Source organism: Microtus ochrogaster, chromosome 7 (assembly GCF_000317375.1).
Source record: "Microtus ochrogaster isolate Prairie Vole_2 chromosome 7, MicOch1.0, whole genome shotgun sequence".
In the NCBI taxonomy this organism is placed as follows: Eukaryota; Metazoa; Chordata; class Mammalia; order Rodentia; family Cricetidae; genus Microtus; species Microtus ochrogaster.
The window spans coordinates 2,938,022-2,950,623 of record NC_022014.1 but is presented as its reverse complement, the minus strand read 5'-3'; the positions used below and the strand labels follow the sequence as shown (position 1 = coordinate 2,950,623).

At 49.4% G+C, this 12,602-nt stretch overlaps 2 protein-coding genes across 4 annotated transcripts in view; one reads left to right on the top strand and one right to left on the bottom strand.

Moving 5' to 3' along the window:
- Ift140 (intraflagellar transport 140) overlaps positions 1-12,602 on the top strand; it is an 89,111-nt gene that overhangs the window by 52,494 nt on the left and 24,015 nt on the right. The gene's annotated exons all lie outside the window — the stretch shown is intronic.
- Positions 1-12,602, bottom strand: part of Tmem204 (transmembrane protein 204) — a 26,191-nt gene that overhangs the window by 6,015 nt on the left and 7,574 nt on the right. Inside the window, exon 3 of the mRNA XM_005349116.2 lies at positions 7,704-7,859. Within this exon, the coding sequence (XP_005349173.1) occupies positions 7,704-7,859 (156 nt within the window). The remainder of the gene's footprint in view (positions 1-7,703; positions 7,860-12,602) is intronic.

Genomic DNA, 12,602 nt, shown 5'->3' with positions numbered 1-12,602 from the left:
CTCTCTCTCTCTCTCTCTCTCCCTTCCTTCCTTCCTTCCTTCCTTCCTTCCTTCCTTCCTTCCTCTTCTTTCCTTTTTTGGGTTGGGGTGGGGTGTGCATGCCAAGCAAGTGCCCTACCACTAAGCACAATCTGCAGCCCTTCCTTTCTTTCCTTAGCCCCAGCATAGTATGCTTAATAATACATTGTTTCCATGGCTAGCTATATTATTTATCATGTACACAAATTAGTTTCAGAGAATGGATCTGCTTCCAGGAACACCATGTAAAATGGAAGAACATTTATTGTGTTGATAAATAATTAAAGAAATGTAAATTTGCATGTGCATAAAAGACCTGGTATAGCCCTCTATGTCCTGAAAATATAAGTTGGAAGATAAAAACTGTAAATTTGGGTTGGGTAGATGGATCAGTTGGCAAAATACCTGCAATGCAAGTATGAGGATTTGAGTTCAGATCCCACAAAAAACAGCCAGGCAGTGAAGGCACACCCCTTTAATCTCAGCACTCAGGAGGCAGAGGCAGGCGGATCTCTGAGATTCAGGCCAGCCTGATCTACAGAGTGAGTTACAGGACAGCCAGGGCTATAGAGAGAGAACAAATGTTTTGTACGTGAGCTTCAGTTCTGTGAACTTCAGTTCTGTCATAGATCAACTCTGACCACATTAGAACACATACAGACAAAGGGGAAGTGGAACAGTCTGTTCATTCCCAACACCAGGAACCCTGTAGGGAATCTCAGCATGGGGAGCTAGGTGTATCAAGGCCAGCTCACAAACATGTGTCCTGCAAAAGGGGACCTGATACACTGTAACAGGCATAGCTACAATCCAAGTCCTGCCCTGAGCCAACAGATGAGACGCTATGGACTAGATGGGTGATACAAAGAAGTCACCCCTTCCATGTGTCATCAATAAAAAGCAAATGAAAATGTGGGAAAGCTCTGTGAATTCGTGCATGGCTACACGAGCTCCTGTCCTGTGTGAGAAGGCGCCTGGAGTCAGCTGACTCAGCATATTGCAATACAGACGTTATTCTGAAATAAGGCTGGCTTCTTCTTGTGGACCTCCTATGCTTGAGAGACACAGGCCTGGGTGGAAGGAGATGGACCAGTAGGCTGAGGCTGGCTTTCACTTGGAGTTCTACTTTCATTACCCCTAAACTAAATTAGTCCCTAAAGAAGGCTCCCTTTCTCCTCGGTGTCCTTTCCCCTGGAGACTTCTCTCCCCCAGATTCTCAGTGATGTAATCAGCCTGTCCAGAAACCTCCCAAAGGGAAGTGCTTCTGCGAGTGCTGTGTTCTGCACATGGGATCGGTTCCATCTCTATGAAGTCCCGTTGCCAAAGCAAACAGCCTTTTCCTGTGCCATGGCCAGTGGAGGGCGGTGTGAATTCCAGCACAGTGGAGAGCGTCCCTTTCCTCTCTTTCTTCCTTCCTGCCTTCTTCCTGGGGCCTAAGCTTCTGTCACAAGGTCTTCCTTTTGGAATGACTGTCAAACATATACACAGGTGGCATCAGAGGAAAGACACTGGGGCTGACCTCTGGTGCTCCTCCGCCATTGAGTAAGCCAAGGGCCTGTGCCTTAGCAGGAACATGACTGGATTCTAATGAGCACACTGACAAAGGGGCAGTCGCAGACACCGCCAGGGTCGGCGTGTCCAGCATGTGCATGCAGTGAGGGAAAAGGAACAAGCCAGGCCCCTGTCTCTTTCATCACTAGTCTTGAATCCCTGTGTTAAAAGACCCAGCACTACGTGACAGAAAGCTGAGTTTTTGATCCAAATAGTTCTTTCTGGTCGGAGGATCTGAGGCATTGAGGAGTAAGGGATCGTGTTCTTCTAAAGCTCCCAAAGGACTCAGCTGGGGAAGGAAGACAGGGAGGAGAGATGAAGCATAGCTAGGATGCAGAGTAGTGCTTGAGACCAGATAGAGAACACAGAAAAGGAAATTAGCCTGACCAAGCCGAGTCCAAGCCACGGATACTTTGCCACAACAAGATCCGCAAGTCTAAGAAAACATCAGATCTCCCACCAGCTCCTAAGACGCCATTTCAGTTCGTGTTTACCAACTCTGTAAAGACTAGAACAGTAAACAGCCGAGTGTGCGTTTAAGTCTTGCCATTAAACCTTACAGTTACCAGGACAGGAAGCCAGCACGTGTGACACGGGAGAGGCTCTGCTGGTTAGCTGTGGGGAGTTTTTGGTTTGTTGTTGTTAGGAGAGGTTGTTTGTTCATTTGTTTGTTTTGTGACAGAGTCTTACTGTATAGCCCTAGCTGGCCCTGAACTTGTCGTGTACACCAGGGTGGCCTCTAACTCACAGAGATCCACCTGCCTCTGCCTCCCAAGTGCTAGGATTCAAGGTGTGCGCCACCCACCATGCCTGACCTCTGGCAGTTTTGACCAGATACAAAACCAGCTGAGCCAAGATATAAAGAACAACCCAGAGCCGTGTTGACAGTGGTCTTGTTGGCTGCTAACACCCGTTGACTAATAAGTGTGTGAAGTAAAACACGCTCTGTAAATGGGCTTTGCAAAGGTTGAACTGCAGAAGCCAAAGTGCAAGGAGTCAGAAATGGGCACATACACACCCACCAATTTCAGAGAACCAAAACTGTGTCACAAAAGACTTGGGCTTCCATAAAAGGAGATTTCTTCCCCAAGTATGATGGAGCATGCAGGTAATAGAGCATCCAAGAGGGAACACATGAGTATTGTGAGCTTGAAGCCAACCCAAGCTTCATAGCAAATTGAAAACCTACGTGAACTTCATGACAAGAGACTGTCTCAAATAGCCAAAGACTAAAGTTGGGTATGGTGATGCATGCTTGTAGGAACCACTTAGAAGATAGGACAGCCTGGACTATATAGTGAGTTCCAGACCATCATGAACTACATGGAGAGCTCTGGGCTAGCCTGGGCCCCCTAATATGACTCCATCTCAAAACACATAAAGCGAAAAATAAATTGTTTTACTTTTTTAATAGTTGAGGTTGTAATTCAGTGATAAAGTGCTTGTCTTACATGCACAAAGTCCTGGGCTCAATTACCAGAACATAATATTCATATATACAATACATACATGTTGGAAAAGAGAGAGGCTTAGCTTCCTTCCACCATAAAGGCAGTTATGAATAATTAATTATGAAATAACTTGTATGACCCACATTCTCCCTGGATGCCCCAGGCATCAGGAAGAGAAGTTGGTGCTATATGCCATGCTTAGGCCTTTGTTGTTGTTTTGTTTTGTTTTTACTATATACTGCCATTGTCCAAAGAGATTTGGAAATGGGTTATATAAACTATAATGGTAATGGGTGTGGAAGAGGAGCTTTTGAAGAATTCAAGTGCAAAGCATGGCCTTCGGGATTACACATTCACTGCCACTTTCCAAGACCAACTCCCTCCTGAAACAAGCTGTAGAACTTTCTAAGCCTGGCACTCCATAGGGAAGATGCCATATGCCCTTGCATGTATCAATAGTGCCACACTGGCATGACTACGGGGGCAGTGATGACCTCACCAGCTTGACCCTGTTTGTCGTACCCCCACAGTGGACTCATTGGGCAGAAAGGCGCTAATGATGGCAAAGGAATTGCAGTTTGGATGTGCAACTTTATCCTAGTAAATCATTGGCCCCCAAGACATGCAGAATCAACCAGCTCTAGAGGGAAGGATAGCTCACCCACCCCATGCAGGATAGGGGAGCCTAGGTTCTGCGCTAAAGAACACAGAGAACACACATTGGGCATGGTGTCTCCTCAGTGCGGGTGCGTGTCACCACAGAGTTTTAGGGAAGGATAACAGCACTGGTGACCTCTGAAGACAGTATACCTATGGATCAGAAAAGAAGGTCATGTGCCCCGCCTCATATTCGGGTGACAGAGGATGAGGGGAGTCAACAAGGACTTGGTAGTAGGCAGAGCCAGGTGTGGGACCCTTGACCTGTGCTAGATCCAGCACTCTAGCTGGAGCACACCTGAAGCATTCAGAAGTCCTCAAAAGCCATGTAGTGCTGAGGTGCCTCCTAAGCAGAGCTGTGAAGCCACCCCAGTGTAGCAGAGGAAACAAACGGGCACACAGAGTGGGAACGTGAGCTTACAGCACCTCCATATGCATGGACCTCTTGGAGAGGCCAGAACAACAGCACTCAGCCCCAATGGTAGGAGCCAAATGCTCAGGACCCTGGCAGGTGCAGCTTCTCATTACAGACCCTCCTGCTGGGATCATGGGGGCACTATTGCTCGAGGCACTGCTGAGAGGATTCTGTATGCTGTATCTTCCTGAGCTGACAGTCAGCTGATTGGCACGCTAAATGGGCCTTGGATGGGAGACAATGGGAAACCCTGGCATTTTTTACCCTATGCTGTGCTAGTTACCACAGAAAGGCAAAAAGGGAGGAGAATGAGAGAAAAAGAAAGTGGAAAGAACAAGACAGACCTTGTGACACTGCCTCATGGTGGTGGAATAACTGTCAGAGCCACCTCCCCTCCTTGTGTCCCATCTTCAGTGGGCACATCTCTAACTGTGTTGAGCTCTTAGGACCTGTCTCCATGACAGACACACAGCATGCTGCTCTCACAGGAGAAAGTCTGGCGTTTCAGAGAGCAGTGTTGAGGGCATGGAATAAGGGTCATGAAGGAATTTTTCCAGATTTCAGGTAAAGGAAAATCAGGCTTGGAAAGCCCTTAGCAGACCTGGGGATGCCATTGCACATATGGGGTGGATATAAAAGGGTAACACCAGATGAACCTGCTGACAGTCCACAAAAACAGTAGATTGGCCCTGCTGCCCCTGACGTTGCTGAGAAAGGGTCCTCAGAACTGTGGTTCTCGCAGGGGGAGGGATGGTCCTTTTACCAGCCCAGGGTTCTGCTGACTGTGGTCCTGGTGCCCAGAGATGAAGAGCACATAGCCAGTGAGAGCACAGGCAGACAGGGAGCCCTCCCTTGAGTTTGCTGCTTCTGCTGGTTGCCAGGGTTTCTCAGCCTCCTCAGTCAATCCACATACTTTGCTCTTTCATTAGCATCTTCTTCCCCCTGCCCACCCACCTCGCCCCAGTACTGGTCCGCTTGACAACAGGTAATAGCAGGCGTTTCCTCGTCCTGTGACAGGACATCCTGGCGCCCCACAGTCTCTCCCTGGCTTTAAAACAGACCCAAGCACAGGAAAAAACCCGGCTCTAAAATTAGCAGTGTGATAGAAGAAAGGCACATAGCAGCTCTCTGTACTGTTTGTCAATGAAACAAGTCTAAACAGGCCAAATGCATTTCCTTTTTGGGCAAAACAGACCTGTCAGGGGTATAGTCAGATGCAGAGGGACAGGGCAGCCTGGAAGGCACAAGAAGCTTCCCAAACTGCCCCTGGGGGCCACCGCCCTCAGTGCGCTGTGCTTTCTGTTGGGCTCCAGCTGTTGGGGAGTGTTTGGACCGAGATGGTCTAACCTCTCCAGAGGTCATGCTGGCCTCGAAATACTCAAAGTAGGGGTGTACCCTTCTGGAGGCCCTGATACATCCCCTCCAAGACTGCCAAAGATAATTTAATTTCAGTTAATGGAAGTTTCCTTACTTTGATTTTTCTTCAATGAATATTTGGAAGCAACACTATTTTCTCACGAAACAGATGCTTTCAGGAGACTGTTGTCAATCCTGCCACCAGACCCATGTTCCGATGAGTCCAAGTAAGAGTCTGTAGGATGGTTAAGGAAGATAGGCAGCAACGGGGCTGATTACCACAGTAGGAGTAGTTCCACAGACAAGAGCTAGTGCAGAATTAAAAAAACAACAGTGAAAGAACTATTGTTCTTTTTCTTTTTTGCCACTAAGATGTCTTTTAATTTTTTTATTTGTTATTTTTTTGGGAGGAGTTGGTTTGGACAGGGTCTCATCATGTAACTCTGGCTGGCCTGGAACTTGCTGCGTAGACCAGGTTGGCCTTGCACTCACAGACATCTGTCTACCTCTGCCTCTTGAATGCTGGGATTAAAGACATGCATTCCTAACAAGATGTCTTTTTAAAGCTCAGCTTCTACTGTGATGTTTTCAAAATCTTCCATTTCCTTCTTGAGAGGACAGATTCAGATGGTGGGGGCTGTCGCTTCAGTGGGAAGAAGCCATTTGTTGTGTGTGTGTGGTCAGTAGAGGGCGAAGTGAGAAACCTCTGAACACGTCCCATGTTGTACGTTCAGTGGTAAAGTTGGGAAGAGGGCAGGACTGACCCTCAGTCACATCTGCATGTCTCATCTCAGTGTTCCTCGTCACCAGTGGGAGCCTCAGAAATGACCTTGTACTGCAGCTGGGTGAGCTGCAACTGGCTCTGTCATTGCTCACATTCACATGGGTAGAGCCAGGATACAAATCCAGCTGCCCTGCCACTGAGCCCTGGGTTCTTCCAGTTTTCCCAATCCTCACAATCCCCACCCCCATCCCTTCCTGCCTCTGACTGGCCACAGGGAAGTGACTTTGCCAGGACCATTCCGCCACACTATTCTTAGCATTCAGGGTAGCAGGTTTCCTGACTCCCACCAGGCTTCTCTAGCACATAAATACCGGTCAACCTCATTCTGGAAACTGTTTCTCAAGAAAGATAAAGGCCCAGGATCCATTATTCCTAGAATGATTCACTTCAGACTTCCTGCCATTTCCCCTGTTAGGAGTGTACACTGGACACAGGAATGGCTGGCATTCTAGGCCAGAAAGGAAAGGTCGATTTAGAGTGTCCACACCCTGGTCCTGTGCACCTGTGGGCCCTCGTCTGTCTGTAGACTGCATAGCTGACATCCTTAGAGAGTTGCAAGATGGTTGAACTTCACCTAGTTCATGAATCGAGCAGCGCTGAGCCCACAGGAGGGAGAAATGGGACAGCAGCCATGACTCCTACCACAAGTCCAAGCCTTCCACAGTTCTGCCGGTCACTGGGTCACTGCTTGTGGTGACACCACTCTTAAACTTTAAAAACAGCAAATTTTCAGCTAGATGCCATGGCGCACGCCTTTGAACCTAGCACTCAGGAGGCTGAGGCAGGTGGATCTCTGAGTTCAAGGCCAGCCTTGCTTACTTAATGAGTTACAGGCCAGCCAGGGCTACTTAGAGATCTTGTCTCAAAGCAAACAAACAGATAAGAAAATAACAGCATATTTGCTCCTACATTGTCAGTCTTGCACACAGTACCCAGATCGCTAGGCAGGTGGGTGGCTGATGCAGTACTGAAAGACAGCTCTGCTCTCTGAGGACCCAGTGTCATGCAAGGCCAGGTTACGGTCGGCATCTGTGTTACAGGTAGGATAGGAGCATGCATGCATGCATGGGTTGACATCTGTTGTCCACTCGGACAATGTATAACATGTTACATGAACTTCTTACTGGTCATGAGCAAGCGTGTGCCCCGAGCCCAGATCAGGCCCCAGGAAGCCTCATTTCCAACAAAGGCCCGCCTTCAGCTGGGCTGGCTGGGACCACGCTGGGTCTGTTTCCCACCTTTGCTATAAGCCAGCTGCTTCAAATGGACATCAGGAGCACACTGACATACAGAAGGGCAATGTGGTACAGATTCTGTAGACTTGGGGAAAAAAAGCAGAGCACCTTCCTGTAGCCGAACCTCAGGCTACCCAGGGCCCTGGGGTACTCTTCCATGATATCAAAAAGGCCCAGCAGTTCCACCAGCCTTGTGGGGCCACAGTGTGGCTAATCTGCCCACCCTGGGTACTTACTTGCCAGCTGGAATGCAGCAGCCATTGCCTCTTCCCAGCACTGGGATTCTGGTGACATCAGGGGCAGGCCTGTCAGCCCAAGGACGAAGGTAAGCTGACCCACGGCAAGTGCGGCTGTGGCCACCAGGTTGCAAGCACGCATCATGTCAAACTGTACTGTGGGCCAGAAGGAGGGAAAGCAGGTGGTCAGTATGGTGAGACACTTAGGGGAGAGCCAAGTCAGGTGGAAAAGCAATGCAAACAGCTAGTGTCTTCTCTGGACAGAACTTTCTGGAAGCACCTCACTTACTCTGGAGTCTTCCTGTTATCCTGTCCTCCTAGCTTGGCTGCAGTGGTCACATCCCACCAGGGCTGGAATGCTGCTCTGTTATTTGAGTCTTTGTGTGTGTGGTACGTGCATGTGTGTACACGTGGTGCAGGGGAGGGGTAGGCTTGCTTATGTATGTGCACATGGAGGCCAGAGATCAACTTCAGGTGTCTTCCCTACTGCTCTCTAGCTTATCTCGGCCGGGCGGTGGTGGTGCGTGCCTTTAATCCCAGCACTCAGGAGGCAGAGGCAGGTGGATCTCTGTGAGTTGGGGGCCAGCCTGAGCTACAAAAGCTAGTTCCAGGAAAGGCTCCAAAACTACAGAGAAACCCTGTCTCAAAAAACCAAAAAGAAAAGAAAAGAAAGAAAGAAAAGAAAAAGGAAAAAAAGAAAATAGGGTCTCACCAGTTCAATATCTCATCATTTTGGCTAGACTGGCTGGCCTCTGAGCTCCTGGATCCTCCTGTCTCTGCCCTCCCAGTTCTGGGGTTACAGGCGTACTCCACTACACACAGATTTGTTGTAAGGGCCGAAGATCCAAATTCTGATCTTGCACAGCCAACAGTTTACTCACTGAGCCATCCTCCCATCCCCTGGCTTGCATCTTGAAAAGACAACTATTCCGTTTTCACTCCAGTGCTGTGTTATAATGGAAACTAGAAGGGAAGGGAAGTCCAGGCAACAGCGGAGGGTTTGGTTTTGGGGTTTTGTTTTATTTTGTTCTCTCCTCTCTACACAGCCCTAACTGTCCTGGGAACTCACTCTGTAGACCAGGCTGGCCTCTAACTCACAGATTCCCCGCCTCTGCCTTCCCAGTGCTGGGATTAAAGGTGTGCACCACCAAACCCAGATTAAAACTCAGCATTGTTACCTCTCCCTCCTATAGGCAAAAGTCTTGAGCCTATAACATTAAGTGACTTTACTGGGCCTCTCTGCCAGCAAGGGACGGAGCAGGAGCCAGACCTGGGTCTGCTGAACCCAGGCTCCCACTCCATTTGTCTCTAAGGCCCCATGTCCTTCCTCTACCAGCAGCCAGAGTGGTGCTTCAGCCCTTGTGCCTGCCTTCCCCCAGCACCTTTTTTTTGTTTGTTTGTTTTGTTGTGGGGAGGTTGTTGTTTTCGAGACATGGTTTCTCTGTGTAGCCCTGGCTGTCCGGGAACTTGCTCTGTAGACCAGGCTGGCACCGGACTCTAAGAGCCTCTGCCTCCCGAGTCCTGGGATTAAAGGTGTGCGCCACCATGTTTGTCTTGCCTCCCCTTCTTTTGCTCCCTGCCCCACACCCTGGTCTGAGGAGATGAGCACGGCAGAGTGTAGCAGGTGAGCTGTAGCGGGAGAGGCATCTGGTCCAGAATTTGGCTGTGCCCCCTGTATTAAATGCTACACCAAAGCCCATACTGTGAGATGGGCATGCTGGCATGGCACACTGACATTTATAGGCCCAGGTTGCTCCTGAGCAACAACAAACATATCAGTGGAGACTGCTAGGAAGGAGGTGGACCCAGGAGGAGCATGCCAGTGCAGCCTCGTGCTCCCTTGTCCTGTGGTCTGGACTGCTAGGAAGCAGGAGGTGGACCCAGGGGGAGCATGCCAGTGCAGCCTCATGCTCCCTTGTCCTGTGGTCTGGCAGCGGTTAGGGAGTTCTGATTCACAGACTTGCTGCAGAGAAGTCAGTGCTCAGCTCTAAACAGGCCTCGAAGGCTGGAGGTGCTATTCTCCCCAGATTTGAAAGACCGGTTTTCAGAATTAGGTTGCTACAAATGTTATCATCAGAAACATAAGAACTGAACAGAAAAGAGAACATAATCTTCTGAGATCCCTGAAGAACCTGTCCTCCAGGGCTGCTGTTGATTGTCTTTCTCCTGGGCATGGAGGGCATGGAGGGAACAAGATGGGTGGCCTCTCTTGTGTGAGCCACCAAGTAAGGCCCTACTTATAGAGACCTGGAGATCCCCTATCCTGCTTCTCACAGAGCACCGAGAGGCAACCCAAAGAAGGGGCAGCCTGCTTCACCTCCGTGGGCTTTTAAATGGCTAGAGGGTAACTTTGAACCATTACCACCAGTATTGGCAATTCTGTTTGGTTTGATCTAAATGTGTATTGATAGGCAATATACATTTACCAAATAGCTGAGAGCTCTCAGGCTCAGTATCTGCCTATCCTCCCATCTCATGCGGGTTCTGTATCTGGGCAGATAGTGAGCTCTCCTGCTAGGCCTATGGGCATCTTGCTGTCGCTCTGCCATCCAACCCATTCCCAAAGCCCCACCCTCCCTCCCAGATTCCCCTCACTACACAGTAAAGGCAGATTCTCAAGTCTCCTGCTTCCTTGCCTCTCGTGACCCAATCCAGTAGGTGACTATGTAGAATAGGGTAGAGCCTATGAGAACACAGGCCTGGAAGTTAGAATTCTTAGACCTCAGAAGTTGCATCCAAATAGCCAGAGACCGCTGTGCACTTTTCTGTTCTTGGAAGCTGACTTTGTCCAGCAGTCAGCCTCCATACAAATGAAGGGCAACCCCGGATGAGAAACAGCTTGTCTCCATGCTGGGCCAGTAAGCGTGTGAAGAACTTACAACCCCTATGGCACCTATGAAGTAAGGACCCTTTTCCTTCAGTGCTTTCACAGACCATTATGGCAGTTCGAGAGAAGTCATCTTATTCTTGGGGTGCTGTGACATGTGACTGCCATTCTGCCTAGGCCCCGTGTGCCACACCCCATCTTCATGCTGGACGGTGTCTGACTCCTGCTCCTTTCAGGGCCATGTTTATATTTAGGCTGTGGAGTTACACGGCGTCATCCAGGGGTTCTGTGCCACTTCCTGCGACCAAGGGTCAGTCTGTCCTGCCCATTGTGTTTTAAGCTACTTCCTGTGTGGAGAACTCTCCTGTCATTTGGAACTCGGAGGCCCCTTTTAGATCTCAGGCTTCCAACTTGCCACCTCTGATGTGGGGGCAGCACACACGGATGTGAACCCAGTGAGCCTTGTGCACTGGCTGCTTCTATGAAGAGTTCTGTGGACATACAAATCCGTAAGCTTACTGGGCAATCCAAACAGCCCATGCATCTGGTGGGCCACCAGCACAGGATGCCACCAGAGCAACAGCGGTTGCCATTGACTGGACCTTCTTTCCATGCTGGGCACCTTAGCAGTGGCTTCTCTCCTGCTTTACTCGCAGCAGAGCAGGCAGCCTCCAGTGGGCCCTGCTCCTGGTGCTGGAGAATTATGTTCTTCAGTCTTAGAGTGACCGTCAACCAGAAGCCGGATCACTTAAGACCCTAATGCAGCTGGGTGATGCTTCAGAGGGGCACGAGGCAGGGCCTGGCGAGACTGACCAGGAGGTGAAAGCACTTGCCATGCATGCCTGATGACCCGAACCCACATATCACAATAGTTGGCCTCTGTTCTCCAGACATGCACCATAGCATGCATGTATCTGCATGCATGCATGTGTGCACATGCTAATAAAAATAAACCTAAAAATGTAATAGAAGGACAAGAGATGAACTAGGGTCTTGCACTTTTAAGACTCTGGTAGGAAATAGTCAAATGGGCATATCCCTTAGGGTATATGCACAGCTTAAAATAGATGAATGTGATCTTGGCCTCTTGAAAGATGTAGAAGAGGAAAGTGTTCCTTGTGCAGAAGGGTATGACTTTCTGAGGCCCAGGGAGTGTGGTTTCAGGGCCTGCTGGCTCTCGCCTCCCACAGCAGACAAAGGCCTTGTAACAGAGAAGGTAGTGGTTGGGGTTCAGACTAGTGGCCCCCTCTTTTGATTTGCTGGCTGCACTTCCCTCCTTTACAGCCAGCCCAATAATGACCACACACTACAGGGGGCTCAGCCCAATTTTAGGTACTCCTGCAGGGTGCTCTGTCCATTTAGCAGGCTGCACACTCCAGAAAGCCCCCTCTGTGACCTGAAAAAGCATTGCTGACTGCCTATGTCAACCTCCTTTCTTAACAATGCTCTGCCGTCTGTACGCTGGGTTTCTTGGTGGTGTTGGTTTATTTTGCATGCGCATGCGTGTGTGTGTGTGTGTGTGCGCGCGCGCATACATGTACATATGGGGTATGTGCATGGTCACACATGTGTTGGAGTTTGTGGGTATGGTTGTGATTGTATTTGTATGTACATGCGTGTGGAGACCAGAGGTTGACATGAAGTATCTTCCTTGATCACTTTCCAGCTTATATGCTGAGGACTCTTCACTTGATCTAGGTGCTCATGTAGCTTTCCAGCTTACTCCTTTGGCTCTTGCCCCCAAAGATTCGAATTACAGGTGGGTCACCATGCCCGCCTGGTATTTACATGGGTCCTGGGTCTGAACTCGGGTTTCGTGCTTCCACAGTAAGTACTTTGCCCTCAGAGCCAGCTCCCCAGCTACCATGTATTGTTTTTACCCCGTACATCAGGGCTTCTTTTTAAAATTATTTAAAATTATTTTAAAATTATAATATTGTTTAGCCGGGCGGTGGTGGCGCACGCCTTTAATCCCAGCACTTGGGAGGCAGAGGCAGGAGGATCTCTGTGAGTTCGAGGCCAGCCTGGTCTACAAAGGGAGTTCCAGGACAGGCTACAGAGAAACCCTGTCT